General features: G+C 48.1%; 1 protein-coding gene across 2 annotated transcripts in view; it reads left to right on the top strand.

Annotated features, from left to right (window-relative positions):
- Positions 1-1,194: 1,194 nt before the first annotated feature.
- GGA3 (golgi associated, gamma adaptin ear containing, ARF binding protein 3) overlaps positions 1,195-13,497 on the top strand; it is a 36,536-nt gene continuing 24,233 nt past the window's right edge. The window contains exons 1-3 of one of the 2 annotated variants that reach the window (XM_032792945.2): positions 1,195-1,257; positions 11,716-11,800; positions 13,189-13,264. In XM_032792945.2, the coding sequence (XP_032648836.1) occupies positions 1,218-1,257; positions 11,716-11,800; positions 13,189-13,264 (201 nt within the window). In that variant the 5' untranslated portion in view covers positions 1,195-1,217. The remainder of the gene's footprint in view (positions 1,258-11,715; positions 11,801-13,188; positions 13,265-13,497) is intronic. The other variant, XM_032792946.2, reaches the window with a different exon arrangement.

Here is a 13,497-nt window from a genome sequence, read left to right on the forward strand (position 1 = left end):
CCACCAGGGTAGAGGATCTCTGTCCCCTGACCGGGGTCATGTAGTTACTTTGTTGTCAGAAAGGGGAAGCAGAGCAATGAAGTTTGAGAACCCTAGGCTAAGCACTGACACTGCAGTGTTCTCTGTGGGCCCTGACCCCTGTATAGTGCTCCCTGAAGACACACTGGAGCACTCAGGATATCTCAGCACCAGCTCTGCACATTAAGGCACAAAGGGTAACATTTTAAAAAATACCAAAGTGAAGTAGGAGCTTAAATCTCATTTTCAAAAACAATTCAGGAGCCTAAGTGCAATGAGTCACTTGGGCTTTGTGAAGATGTCACCCAAAGTGCCAGTATCTGGGCTTTTAGTCCTGTGTGATGTCTTGGGAGGATGAAGTGTAAGCCTGTCTTATGATCACTGTTTACATTACTGTCATTGTACCACGCCACAGTTTAGGTTTCAACTCCAAAATATGCATTTTCCATGTGCATGGAGTTTCCATCTACTGGATTTTGAGCCAAAATTGGGTAACAACTCAGGTTCTGGTCCTGCAACTGGAGCCATACAGGTGCAGAGTCCATGATGCGGATCTACCTGCCAGGAAGGGGCCTCAGTTTGCTAGTTAAGGCTGACAAAATAAATAAAACCAAGCCAGATAAGGGGTTCCAGGCTCCATTTCAGACATCCCTGAGTACTGTCCCGTTATGCTAGTGTTGTGGATAAGAGAACCCAGGTGAAACTAGACCTTGGGGCCGGCTCCCCTTGCCGAAAGCTCTGCCATCCAGTTCAGGGGTCAGCTCCACTGCAAGGGGGCACACACAGTGCCATGGCAAAACCACTGCCACACTTTTGGGCCTATTGTAGAAGGAGCTCCTGGGTACTGTGAGTAAATCGGGACCGTCCCGGCTCAGCCTGGGGCGCTGTGCGCACACAGTGACCCGGGATGTCTGAGCCCCAGGCCCGCTAGGGCGAGGAGTTGGGGCAGGGGGGCTTTTACCAGCCATTTGTTCTGGGGGGTGAGGATACCCCCAGCCTGCGGCGGGAGGCTCATGAACCCCACTGTCAACAGCCCCAGCACTGGGGGGGAGGCGGCACAGCGGGGAGGGGTCCAGTCCCCCGCCCTGCAGTCTCCTCTCCACCACAGACCTGCCGCCCCTCCCCCGGCCCGGCCCGGCCCGGCCCCACAGGGCTCGGCTCTCGCGCGGCTGGGGCGGAGTCTCGGGCCGGCCGGCAACATGGCGGAGGCGGAAGGGGAGAGTCTGGAGTCCTGGCTCAGTGAGTGACCCTCCCGTCCCCCTCCTCTCCATGGGCCCGCCCGTCCCCCGTCCGCGGCCCCCAGCCCCTGTCCCCTCCCCACCCCCCTGTGCTTCCCGTCTGCCGCCCTCAGGTGCCCGTGTCCCCTGGTCCATGTCCCCCCCCGTCTGCTGTCCTCCGCCCCTCCCTGCCACTGTGCCCCCCTCTGCTGCTCTCTGAGCCCAGGTCCCCTCTCTGCCCCATCAGTGCCCCCGTCTGCCTCCCTCCATCTCATCAATACCCCTTCATCCTGTGTCTCCCTGTCTGCCACCCACTGCCCCAGCCACGCCCCTGTCTCCCCCGTCCATGTCCCCCGTCCTATCCACACCTGTATCCCCTGTCCATGTCCCCCGTCCTATCCACATCCCTGTGTCCCCCTTTCCGTGTCCCGTCCATCCACATCCCGTGTCCCCTTTCCGTGTGCCCCCGTCCTACTCCACACCCCTTGTTTCCCTCGCCATGTCCCGCCGTCCTACTCCACATCCCTGTTTCCACTTTTCCGGGTCCCCCGTCCTGTCCACGCCCGCTGTGTTCCCTTTCGTGTCCCCCGTCCTATCCACATCCCTGTGTCCCCCGTCATTAGTCCCCCGTCCTATCACGCCCTGTCTCCCCCCGCCAGTGTCCCCCATTCCTATCCAGCGCCCCTGTATCGCCCTTCCATTCCCCCGTACACTCCACATCCCTGTGTTCCCCTTTCCGTGTCCGTCCCATCCTATCCCGCCTGTCCCCCCTGTCCATGTCCCCGTCCTGTCACATCCTGTGTCCCCTTTCCGTGTCCCGTCCTATCACTCCCTGTGTTCCCCCGTCCAGTGCTCCCCCGTCCTATCCACGCCTGTCTCCGCCGCTGTCCATGTCCCTCGTCCTATCCACGCCCTGTGTCCCCGTCCATGTCCCCGTGCTATCCACCCTGTCTCCCCCTGTCCATGTGCCCCGTCCTATCCACGCCTGTGTCCCCGTCACATGTCCCCTGTCCTATCCACGCCTGTCTACCCCTGTCCATGTCCCTGTCCTATCCACGCCCTCGTGTCCCCCGTCATGTCCCTGTCCTATCCACGCCTGTCTCCCCCTGTCCATGTCCCCCTCCTATCTACACCCTGTGTCCCCCGTCCTATCTACACCCCTGTGTCCCCCGGTTCCGTGTCCGTCCTACCACAGCCTGTGTCCCCTGTCCATGTCCCTGTCCCATCGAACCCCGTGTCCCCTGTCCAGGTCCCCTGTCCTATCCACCGCCCTCGTTGTCCGGTCCATGTCCCCCGTCTATCATGCCTGCTCCCCTGCCATGTCCCCTGTCTATCCATACCCCTGTGTCCCATCCTTATCCCAGCCTGTGTCCCTGTCCATCCCCGTCTATCCACAGCCCTGTTCCCCCCATCCGTGTCCCCGGTCCTATCCACGCCCCTGTGTCCGTCCATGTCCCGTCCTATCCATGCCTGTCCTCCCCTGTCATGTCCCGCCGTCCTATCCCCGCCTGGTCCCCCGCCTATCCACACCCCTGTGCCTGTTCCGTGCTCCCCTGATCCAGAGAGTGGTCCCCCGTTCCGTGTCCCCGCCCTATCCAGCCCTGTGTCCCTCTGTCCCATGTCCCCCGTCCTATCACGCCCTGTGTTCCCCTGTCCATGTCCCCCGTCCTATCCACGAGCCCTGTGTCCCCTGTCCATGCCCGTCCTAATCCATGCACTGTCTCCCCCTGTCCATGTCCCGGTCCTATCCACACCCCTGTGTCCCCCGTCCATGTGTCCCCGTCCTTCCTACACCTGTGTCTCTCACGTCCTAGCTACACACCCTGTGTTCCCCGCCGTGTCCCCGTCCTATCCACAGCCCTGTGTCCCTGTCCAATGTCCCCTGTCCTATCCACTCCTGTTCCCTGTCCATGTCCCCCATCCTATCCATGCCTGCTCCCACCTGTCCATGTCCCCGTCTATCCACACCTGTGTCCCCCGTCCTATCCACAGCCCTGTGTCCCCCGTCCGTGTCCCCCGTCCTATCCACAGCCCTGTGTCCCCCGTCCGTGTCCCCCGTCCTATCCACACCCCTGTGTCCCCTGTCCATGTCCCCCATCCTATCTACACCCCTGTGTCCCCCTGTCCGTGTCCCCCATCCTATCCATGCTCCTGTGTCCCCCTGTCCGTGTCCCCCGTCCTATCCACGCCTCTGTGTCCCCTGTCCGTGTCCCCCGTCCTATCCACGCCTGTGTCCCCGCGTCCATGTCCCCCGTCCTATCCACGCCTGTGTCCCCCCGTCCGTGTCCTTCGTCCTATCCACGCCTGTGTCCCCTGTCCGTGTCCCCCGTCCTATCCACACCCCTGTGTCCCGCTATCCATGTTCCCCATCCTATCCACGCCCCTGTGTCCCCTGTCCATGTCCTCCATCCTATCCATGCCCCTGTGTCCCCCTGTCCATGTCCCCCATTCATGTCCTCCGTCCAATCCATGCTCCTGTTGCCCCCATATCCATGTTTCCCTGCTTCTCTGCTCATGTCTCCCCCTCTGCCTAATGCTCCTAAGCCCACTCCATGCCCTCCCACTCCCTATCCAGTTCCCTCTCCCCTTCTGTGTCCCTGCCCCTGCCACCAACTTTTTGTCATCTCCACCAGCTTTCATGAAAAAAAACAACAACCCACCTCTTGGCAGCATGATGGGCTATACAGGTGTTTTCTGTGTGTGTAGATGGACAGAGCCTTCTGACCTCTCACAGAGGGGAATTATTATTTATGCAGTTATTTTCATGCTAGCTGTTTTATAAATAATGTACCAAGCACCTGCCTGGAATAGGGCTTTCCATGCATTTGGGGTTTTATCCCATGTGTCTGTTTGTCCGTACTGCCCATTTCTGAGTCCCTGTCAAGTTACCTAATAGCCTGATGCTGCCTTTTCCCTCTTCCTGCCCCAACCCAGAGTCATGCACAGTCTTTTCTCATTGCTTTTAAATCAAAAGTCTCTGATCATTTCTGAGTATGTACTTGACCTGTCTTTTGCCTGTCCCCTCTTCTCCCAGTGCTTGCCAACTAACTATTCTACCTACTCGCCCCACTCAGTTTCGGCTTGTTCTCTCTCTCACTGCCTTGCTTTCTTCCCCATTCTCTGTCTGCCTCCCTGTCACTCACTCGTGTCCCTTTCCTGCCACTGACTTCCAGTCGCTCCTTTGCTCAACTCTGCAGTCCATCCCTGTCGGTGAAGGGGATTACCTGCTTATGGGGTAATACCAAGGAGGAGATTACTCTGTAGACTGACTCTCTGCCAGAGCTGGGGAAGGGGAGACGGGTTGTTATGTATTCACACTGGAGGAATGACTCTCCCCTCAAAAATATCCTCTCCAATAACTTGTCCAACTGAGTGTGTTCAATGTGCTCATTATGACTGTCTGAGTGAAGCAGAAATCCAGAGCTGCAATTGCAGCGGCCACAACAGCAGATCTGGCCTGTTATTTGGTGATTCATTTGTGAACCAGGGAGATTCTTTACTCATTCCCCACCTCCTCCAAACTATCAGTTCTTTGTCTATAAAAGGTCAGTATTCCCTTCTTCTCTAAATTTTCCTGTGGTTTGGATTCTCATTTGCAAAGTATATTGTACTAGGTGGTCACACACTTTGTAGCTTTTGTAGGCTGAGCTCCTTGCATTCCTCCATTCCCTTCCACAGGTTCCCTGTGTGCTGTTTTCCCACTCCCCTCTATTTCAGGGATTCTCAGCAATCTCCTCTTGCCAGGGGCTCTGTGTGTGCTCCCATGCTCCCCCATTCTTCCTATGCCAGAGATCCCCATGCTCCCTTTGCCACCCATGACTGAGGCTCCCTTCTTCTCCAATGCCAGAAGCTCTGTGTCCCCTCTCATTGCCCCCTCAGCCACATGCCAGGAGCTCTGTCTGTCCCACCTCCTCCCAGACCATTGTTCCCCAGGGGTTCTGTGGGCCCTCCAATTTCCATGGTCTTTATGTCCCCTTCCGCCATTCTGCCCTCCCATACTAAATGCTCCATGTGCTCCCCCTACTCATCCATGTGAGGAGCTCTGTGCGTTCCTTTATACCGCCCTTTTGCACACCGTTATTATTGCTGTCTGGGAGGGAACAGGAAGTCATTCAGGGTGTCAACATGTTAAACTCTATTGGGAGGATGGACAGAGATGAGATGGGAGAGAGAGTTTTGCTGGAAAGTGTTAATTGGTGTCATCAACTAGTTCTTGGCTCTATAGACAATTACAGAGGTGGTTGAAGCAGCTGGGTCTCTTGACTAGCCAGAATGTGCCTACCATTTCCTCCTTCCAGTTTTCTGATTTTCACCTGAAACAATAGGATTCCTCCCACTGATGCCTAGAAATTCCCTGAAATTTTGGAATAGATCAGGTGCACCATTTAAAGTTATTGCAATAGATAGATGACAGAGAAATGCCACCAAGTTGAATATAAGACCTTGCTTCACTTTGTCAATTACAATGTCCTATTTGTCTTAGTCCACACCTGTAGGAATTTCTCCATTAAATCAGTCATACCTTATACGTGGTGTTGTAGCCATGTTGGTCCCAGGATATCAGAGAAAAAAGGTGGGTGAGGTAATATCTTTTATTGGACCAGCTTCTGTTAGTGAAAGAGACAAGCTTTCAAGCTACCACCTCACCCACCATCTTTCTCTGATATGTGATACAGCCATGTTACACCAGGGGAACCCCTGCCTTATTCTGAGCTATCATTTCACAGTAGGAGTTAAGGCTTCAGATGAAATAAATAGAGTTTGTCTTTTAAGAAGATGTTATAACAAGAACTGTTACAAGCTTCAATAGTTGGAATCATATTTTTAAGGGCAAGTCACTCTATTCACTGAATCCTGGAAGTTTAAGGGAGAAAAAGTCTTGGTTAGTCCATCTCCCAGCGGTTGCTGAACAGTTCCCAATTGTACTTTATTCTGTCCAGTCTGGCTGTTTTATTGTCCCGTGTTTGTACAGCATTTAGCACAGTAAGGTCCTGCTCCGTGACCGAGACTCATAGGTGCTGTTGCAATACAAATAAATAACAATAATGGTAATAATTTGTTTTTAAATGTTCCAAGGTCTGGGGCTTCCACCATTTCCCTTAGGGAGACTACACCACAAGCTACTAGATCTTATTGCCTCGATTTTTCCCTTTCTTTATTTCATCCCACTTCTTTATTTATTTGTGTTACAGTGAGCTTAAAAGCCCCAACCAGGGTCCAGTACTGTACAAATGGAGAACAGAACATAGTCGCAACCCTATAGAGTTTACAGTCTAAAATCTATTACTCCTAGTTGTATTGCCATATATTAGCTTAAATAATTCCTCTTCCACCATGGTGTTAACACTATTCAAATAGGTGTAGAATGTTATCATCTGTCTTAGTTGTTTTTAGCTATTCATCTTTCCTTGTAAATCATTTCTTCCTGCTTGCTGATCATTTTGGCTGATCTTGTGAGCTCCTCACAATGTGTCAGTATCTTCCTAGCAATGTATTAATTGTAGCTAGTTACATACTCAGAAACACCCAGTCTCTCTTTTTTTCTCTCTCCAAAGAGAACTGATTAATGTCATATATGAAAATATGTCTAATATGAAGGAAATTTTAGGTTGAATAGCAGGAAAAGCTTCCAACAGTTTAAATTTTCAGTCTGTGAAAGCTGAGGGAGTGGATGTCCTATGGCTTGGTCACTTACAACTAGATAGAGCATATCACTAACTTCGGTGAGCCTGATTGGGGGCTAAGGGGAGGGCACATTTTTCGTGGGACATAAGTGGGCTTGAAATAATCTGTTTTTTTATCAGTAAATGTCTATTTCACCTCACATGCACAAACTGACAAAAATATTTCCATGGATGGTAATTAAAATGTACTGAGAGGCAAAGTAAGAAAAACACTGCTTGAGAACTGAATAGTTTGATTTAAGGATATTTACTTTGTATATTTTGACATGTAATATTAAAAATTTGCATTTTAATAGTTCTAAAGCTTTACCTTTATGAATGGCAGTGTCTACTGTCTTTTAATTATTATTGCCTGATGACCCATATTGTCTGACCCTCCCCATAATTTCCCGTAGATGTGAACATTTAAATACATAAAAATAGAAAAGCTTAAAAATAAACATCAATATTATCTGTCTAAATTGTCAACAAAAATGAAAATGGAATATGCCAAGCCTAGATATAAGATTTGAATTTTGCTTCCTAATTAAAAAAAAAAAAGTGTACAGTGACTCATGCTGGTCTGATTATAGAATCCTCCCATTGTAGAGGAGCACAGATCATTTGTTTTCCATTGGCCGTTGAAGAAATGTGTGTGGGCTAGTGGGGGAGTCTGGGTGTCTTTGCCAAATAACACTCTGTCCTTCAGGGAAGTGGAGTTTTGGGAGGAAAAGGTCACAATGGAGATATACAGGAGAGGTACCTGTTGCCTTGTGGCTGTTCTGTTGGATAAAGGTGAGGGAAATGAGTGCCATTGTATAACTCTTCATTACTTCATGGTAATTGTGTGATACGGGAGTGGGAAACTTGGCTAGGAAGCTGAATTGCACTGTTTTTCTGATAACTTTCTATCAAAAAAAGGAGTGTTGTGTCAGATGCTAAGCTCGAAGATGTACCCATTGTGTCCTCACTGAAGGAAGGGGCAAAATCCATACAGCAGTATGGACCAACCTCCCACATCAAGGAAAGGACAGAACATGACTTGTGTTACCAGGAATTTTCTGAGTCAATGGCACTTGCCCTTCAACTGAGCGGCAGAGCCATTCTGTGTTCAGGTGGGCGTCACAGCCTTCAGTCCTCACACTGCAGCAGGAGATGTGCTTCAATATGTGATGGCCCAGCATCTTTATCCTCTCTCCCTTCCTACTTTTGGCTGCTGGGATGACAGCGCTCTTCCTCTCCCTGCATGCGGTTCCTCCTCCAGCCTTCGCTGAAATGGGAAGGGGAGGTTAATAAATGAATCTCAGTTGCTCCTATACAGCTGGATCCTTTTGCTTAACACTCCCTGCTCAGTCTGATGCTCACATACAAGGTAGCTTATTTATATAATTACCTCCATGATATGCTAGACACTGTCCACACATGTAGTAAATGTATAGTGTACTGCCCCAAAGAGCTCATAATCTAAGAAGAGGGAGGGGGAAGAGAGATAAAACCTACTATATTTGTGTGTGTGTAAATACTATCAACTATTTCCGTATTATCATCAGTTAGCATTCTGCTTATTCTACCTGGGATGCAGAGAGAGTGAGAACACCAGACATGTAGCTGCTAGGAGCTGAAGATCCCAATTCAAGCCTTCAATCTGGTAATGGGCATCTAGAATGTTGGCTTGTAAGTTTTCCTTCTTTCAACAGAGAAGTAGAACAGTGAAAATATGAACAATTCATTAGACAACTAAAGTTCTCTGTTCCCCAGGGTTCCAAAGCATTGTTATATAAATGAAGTAGGCACCCTTGGTTTACAGCTGAGTGTCACCTCATCAGTGTTTCAGGATTTAGAACAGCAAAGGAATGTTGAGTGGCTTTGACACTCAGGTCAGGTATGAGACAACATTATTATACCATCAGATGTGACCCAAATGTTTCAGTCTCTAAAAGCCAAGGGACTAGATGGTAATGTGTTATAAAGTCCATTCCTTTAGGTGCTGGTTCAGATCTACCGAGGGCTGTTCAGAGGCTATGTGTAATCAGTTGATAAGTTTTAGTTTGTGTCCTAGTAGACCAAGTGTTCACATGAAACCTGCTTCCACAACAGGTGCTAACTGGACTCTTGTTTGGCAGTATTAACAGAGAGACCAAGGACTGAGAACACTGAGGGTATGGCTACACTTGAAATTTCAAAGCGCTGCTGCAGCAGCACTGCAGGAGCACTGTCGCAGCAGTGCTTTGAAGTGTGAGTGTGGTCGGAGCGCCAGCGCTGAGAGAGAACTCTCCCAGCGCTGCACGTAAACCACATCCTCTACGGCTGTAGCTTGCAGCGCTGGGAGCCGCACTCCCAGTGCTGCGGCACTGATTACACTGAGGCTTTGCAGCGCTGTATCTTGCAGCGCTCAGGGGGGTGTTTTTTCACACCCCTGACCGCGGAAGTTGCAGCTCTGTAAAGTGTCAGTGTACCCATACCCTGAGGAGTAAATCTCTCCTCCTAGAGGTGATCCTTCCAGATCACAGTTGAGGCACATTAATGAGGCAAAGTGGAGAAGCTTGTTCTGCTGCTGCCTGCACTTTACCTGCTCTATAAATGGAGAACTTCACTCTCCAGGCCAGGACAGAATTTCTGATAGAGCATGTTGACATAGGATATCATACAGGTATTACATTGATATTTATAGGGGGTGATTTCCTTATGTGGAATGTAATCTCCCCCTAATGACGTCTCTCTTCTTGTTGGAATTGACTATCATGAGAGTTCTGAATATAAAACAACAAGACTTGTCAGGTGACTCCAGGCCTAAACTGAGAATATTCAACCCTCTGAGATTCCAAGATATGTTGGGAGAAGTCATTCAAGCTAAAAAGCAGAGCAGCTTTAAAATTAGTGACTACCGTGGAAATGTCGTTTATGTTTAATTGCCCAGACCAGATCTCCCTCCTCATGTCAGAATGTGCTGCCGCCCAAATGTCTGTTGGTTGAAAGGAATTAGTTGTTTTTTTTTGTAATAATAGAACATCCCATTGTATATTTCTTAAGTCTGCATTGTGCAAAGAGCAGCACAAGCTGGTGGAATTAGCAATGGAAGGGTGCTTTGGCACACAGCCATACAGAATGCTGATTTGCTTGCATGAAGATAGCAAGCTGTCTTGTAAGCCCGGTTTTTCATGCTGCTGTCATGGTGTTTAGAAATCAAGGGCATGGTAATAAGATTTTAGTGTTTTTAACAAATATGTGGCACTGCAGCAACTGCATTTTAACTAAAGTTATTCTTGAGTTTAAAAACACAGCTTGGTAGCTTAATTTAAAGACCAAGGGAAGCAACTTTGTGGTATGTGCCCTTTTGCTCGCCCAGTGTCCCACAGAAGCCACTGGGGCTCAACCTGGGCACAGCTATCCACATATGTGAAGCATCTCACAAGACTGGGGCCTGTGAAATTATGGGAGCGTATTTCTTGGGAAAGCAAAGCCAAGCAAACACTGTAGGAGTAAAACAGCAAGAGAGTTCGGATGCACTTTAAAACAGAAGTTTCAGTGCAGTAGTTTTGACAGTTGTTGTATTTATGCCAGTGGACTGGTGGAAGGATGTGTTTTAAATTAATGCTGATATTTAATGACAGTTTGTAGCGTAGTGTGCACTTGAACTTATTCTTTTATATTTGCATTTAAGACTACAGTACATGCACGTTTACCTACTTTCACTATGGTTTGATTTGCTGTATTTCAGCTGGATTTGTAACATTTTTTTTTCCTTGATATTGCTTCCTGCTGTTGATAACTTAGTCATTGGGGGAAGGAGAGAGTCTGGATTGGTAATGCAAAACTGCAGCATGTTGTTGCTGCCCCTGCAACAAACAAATTTCCACTTTAGTACATCATGCCTCAGTTGGGTCTGCTGTAAAATTAGGTTGAAGCGGGAGCCTCTGCCTCTGAAAACCCATTGCTGTATCTGAGTTGACCTATCTGGAGCAGATAAATTCTTAACAAAAATACGTCTCAAAAGCTTCAGTATTCTGCAGTCTGCTTCTTTGTGAGCTAGGTAGTATCCCAAAGTAAGCTTTTGGCAAACTGGATTGTGAATCTCATTTCCAGTAAGAAATGTAAAGGCATCTAATAAATTCTGTGGTGTTCCAAGAACAAGGCATCAAAGCAGGGAGGGATAGCTCAGTGGTTTGAGCATTGGCCTGCTAAACCCAGGGTTGTGAGTCCAGTCCTTGAGGGTACCACTTAGGGGTATGGGGCAAAAATCTATCTGGGGATTGGTCCTGCTTTGAGTAGGGGGTTGGACTAGATGACCTCCTGAGGTCCTTTCCAACCCTGATATTCTGTGATTCTAGGTAAAGGATCTGTGCACTGTGTTAAAGCCCAGATCCTGCAATTTGTACACATGCAAAACTCCCAGTGACTGCAGAGGGAGATTTGCATACAACAGGACTGAAGGCACTGACCCTAAGTAGTTAAATATTATAAATGGACAAAGGGAAGAGAGATCAACATTGCAAGCCTGCCTAGCTGGGGTAAGACTGAGAGGTTGTTCTCTTCTGTTCAGTAACTAGAAAATAGTGAATCTGTAAGTACTTGAGCTTCATTGCCTGGATCTGCAAAGAACTGTGTTAGGTGTTTTGCTAATTTTGGAGTGGCCTGATTTGACTTTGACATTCCTTCCTGACTAAGCACCCACAAATATATGGGAATGGAAATTGTGAACTCATTTCTCAGTTTTGATGAGCGGCAATTGACACTTCTCTCTCGGAAATGCCAATTAATCTGCTTCTTGTTGTGTTTTGATAATGTGTGTTCTCTATTTTTATTTTTTTTTACTAAAGATAGAGCCACCAACCCGTCTAACAGGCAAGAAGACTGGGAGTACATCATTGGGTTCTGTGACCAGATCAACAAAGAACTTGAAGGGTGTGTGTCCAAGTCCGTCAGACTTAGTATTGTATTTTAACATTCTCAATTGAAACAAAATTTTATGTCCTGATGTTGATGTTTTATATTTGTAAAGTATGCTGATATTACAAGGAAAACATGAACATAAAGGAAGCAGGGTAATGTGGAAGCATATAGCAAGCTCTTCCTCTTTTCTTTCAAAAGTAACATGATCTGAGCGCAGGACTGGGTGCCAGGAAAACATGAGTTCTAAACCTTCCTCTGACACTGACTACTTCTCTGGCCTTGGGAATCTTTCCTAACCTCTCTGCCTCAATTTCTCAGTCTGTAAAATGGGGATAATAATCCTTATCATTTATTTTCATAGACTATTTCATAGAATCTGGAAGGGACCTCAAGAGTTGTTCTAGACCAGTCCCCTGCCCTGAAAGCAAGACCAAATATTTATCTAGACCCTTCCTGACAGGTGTCTGTCTAACCTGCTCTTAACCTCTAATGATAGAGAGTCCATGTAAGCATGCAGATTCACCCCTGCAGCGCCTCCTGCTGGTCTCTCAGGGAATTAGCTCGATTTCCAGCCTGGAGTGCCCTCTGCAGGCCAATGATCCACTACCGCTTGGCCTCCCGTGTCCCTCCCTGGACTCCAGTGCCCTGTTAGCTGGGATGCTGCCCCCTGTCAGTAACCCCTTTCTCTCAGGGTCTCCCCTCCCCAGGAAACTGCCACCCACTATCCCCACCTCGCCACAGTATAAGGCTACTACCAGTCATCATCTAGCCCCCACGCAGGGCAGGAGCGGGTAACCACCCCACTACAGTCCGCAACCTCCCAAGGCAATTTATTCCAATGTTTAACTACCATGATAGTTAGGAAGTTTTTCCTAATGTCCAACCTACACCTCCCTTGCTGCAATTTGTATATATTGAGTGAGCTCCATTCTGACTAAACCATTCACAAGGTGATATAAGGCTTTACATCTTTAAAAAACTTTATAAACAATAACTAATGAACCCTTATGAGTCATGGCACTCCTGCAAAGTAGGGAAGAATTATTCTGCCGCAGACAAAGCAAAATGAGGCACAGCGAAGGTTCAAGGCCACACCGTGAAACGTTCAGTGAAGCAGGGTTAGATCTCAGGAATTCCAGGTTACCAGTCCTGTGCACAGCCCATATGCACTAGACCACATTCCCTTTTTAAATGTGTAAACGCCCCAGTTTACGTAGATGCTGTGAAGATTATTTTTTTAAAGTGCTTTGAAGATGTCAAACTATAGAAGGGCAAAGTTACATTTCCTTTTAATTTTGTGATACCCTACTTATCTAATCAGAAGATTTTGTGAAAGTCTAGAAAGTCCTAAAATCCCTGTGTCTGTTTTATTTATAATGTGGCACCTTGGTTTGTTTCAGTCCACAGATAGCTGTGAGACTACTGGCTCATAAAATCCAGTCACCTCAGGAATGGGAGGCAGTCCAGGCCTTGACAGTAGGTAGTCCTTTCCTCCTCTCTCAAAGCCCAGAGCCCAGCTGGGCTCTTCAGTGTGGAATTTAAGGGGGGGTGATCCCTATTGTTCAGTAGGGTTATCTAGTACCATCATTCCCATGCTCAGTGAAACTGACATGATCAACTCCTTAATTCTTCTTCTCTGCAGGGGGATGAAGACTGAGAAAGAAGGATACTTGACTCATGTAACTGAAGCATGGAGTTAGTTTACTAAT

The sequence above is a fragment of the Chelonoidis abingdonii genome, chromosome 13, assembly GCF_003597395.2.
Source record: "Chelonoidis abingdonii isolate Lonesome George chromosome 13, CheloAbing_2.0, whole genome shotgun sequence".
Taxonomy (NCBI): domain Eukaryota; kingdom Metazoa; phylum Chordata; order Testudines; family Testudinidae; genus Chelonoidis; species Chelonoidis abingdonii.